Genomic DNA, 1,231 nt, shown 5'->3' with positions numbered 1-1,231 from the left:
GTCTGATTGATGAGTAAAATTAAATTCTAATCATTTTTAGGTAAGCATTTTTAAATATATTTAAATTTAAAAATTAATTTTTTTTTGTAATTAATTACCAGCAAAGATAGATATGTAAGAACTTGGAATTATAAGAATATGCCTTATCCAAATAAAATGTAATAATAATATCATTTTTAAATTTTAAATAAACTTAATAAATTAATTAGGTATGAGATATAGCTTTAAAATCCACTATATGATGCTTTTCTTGACAAGGATAATAATTATGTTTTTGTATCAGATTTTAATGGTTTTATTTATGCATTAACATTTCCATAATTAGTTCTTGTTAGATAAACGTAAGTGACTAGTTCTAGAATAAATAGTCTTTATTTTGATTCAAAGCACAACATGCTAATATTTGGATGTTTAGCTTCTAATACAATAGGTTATTATAATGTTGTTTAATTCATGTAATCATTTGCTAACACTTTCTCTTATTCGTATGTAGGTAAGATTAAAATTTATTAATACAATTTTTATTCTAAAAAATGCAGATAATTAATATTTTTTAAGATGTTTTATTAAAATATTTGTAAAAATTTATAGGTGTGATGTCTACTCTTTAAACATAGTAAGGAATTATATTCTATCAAGAAGGTAATGTTATTTAGCTTTGGGATTATAAGTCTAAGTAATTAAGATATGGATTTTATGTTGCAGACTCAGGTATAGATTTCTATAGTGATTTTATCCTCATCGAAGGTTAAGCTTCAATTGCTGCTTTACTAACTCGTGAATAAACAGTATTTTTTGATATAAATACTATATCAATAATTAATATCTAAAAGCAAAAATGTTCCAGAAATACATAAATACAAGGGTATTTGATTTGTTCATATGTGAATTACATAACAATTTTAGATGTGAATGAATATAAAGTATTTTAATAAATTTCGATTGATAAAAACTCTTCTATTATAAAACTTAAAGCTATTGCGCAGCTTAAAACTTTTTTCGTAACTACAACTTAAGGATAGGTAATTGGGTACACTCTTAATCTTTCATCATAATAATTATAATTCAACTAAATATTTAATTTATAACTCCTCAGCGAAGCGATAGTAAATAGCTTGCTTATCGAATAATCTAATAGCTATATTTTAATAGCTTCTGCTTTAAGTGGATAAATAGCTTAAATGGTATTATCTTAGGAGCTTGTTATTTTAAAATAATAAACACTTTGCTA

The 1,231-nt window shown here is 23.1% G+C and overlaps 1 protein-coding gene across 1 annotated transcript; it reads left to right on the top strand. All coding sequences in view use genetic code 6, as the record gives it.

Moving 5' to 3' along the window:
- Positions 1-138: 138 nt before the first annotated feature.
- TTHERM_02285880 (transmembrane protein, putative) lies at positions 139-916 on the top strand (the record flags this gene model as incomplete). Its single annotated transcript, XM_001028580.4, has 4 exons — positions 139-158; positions 210-493; positions 592-777; positions 834-916. 4 exons carry the CDS (start codon positions 139-141, stop codon positions 914-916), a joined length of 573 nt encoding a protein of 190 aa, XP_001028580.4.
- Positions 917-1,231: the final 315 nt, after the last annotated feature.

This window comes from Tetrahymena thermophila (assembly GCF_000189635.1).
Source record: "Tetrahymena thermophila SB210 genomic scaffold scf_8255587, whole genome shotgun sequence".
NCBI lineage: Eukaryota > Ciliophora > Oligohymenophorea > Hymenostomatida > Tetrahymenidae > Tetrahymena > Tetrahymena thermophila.
The sequence above is the reverse complement of the archived record's forward strand: the minus strand, read 5'-3'. Positions and strand labels throughout refer to the sequence as shown.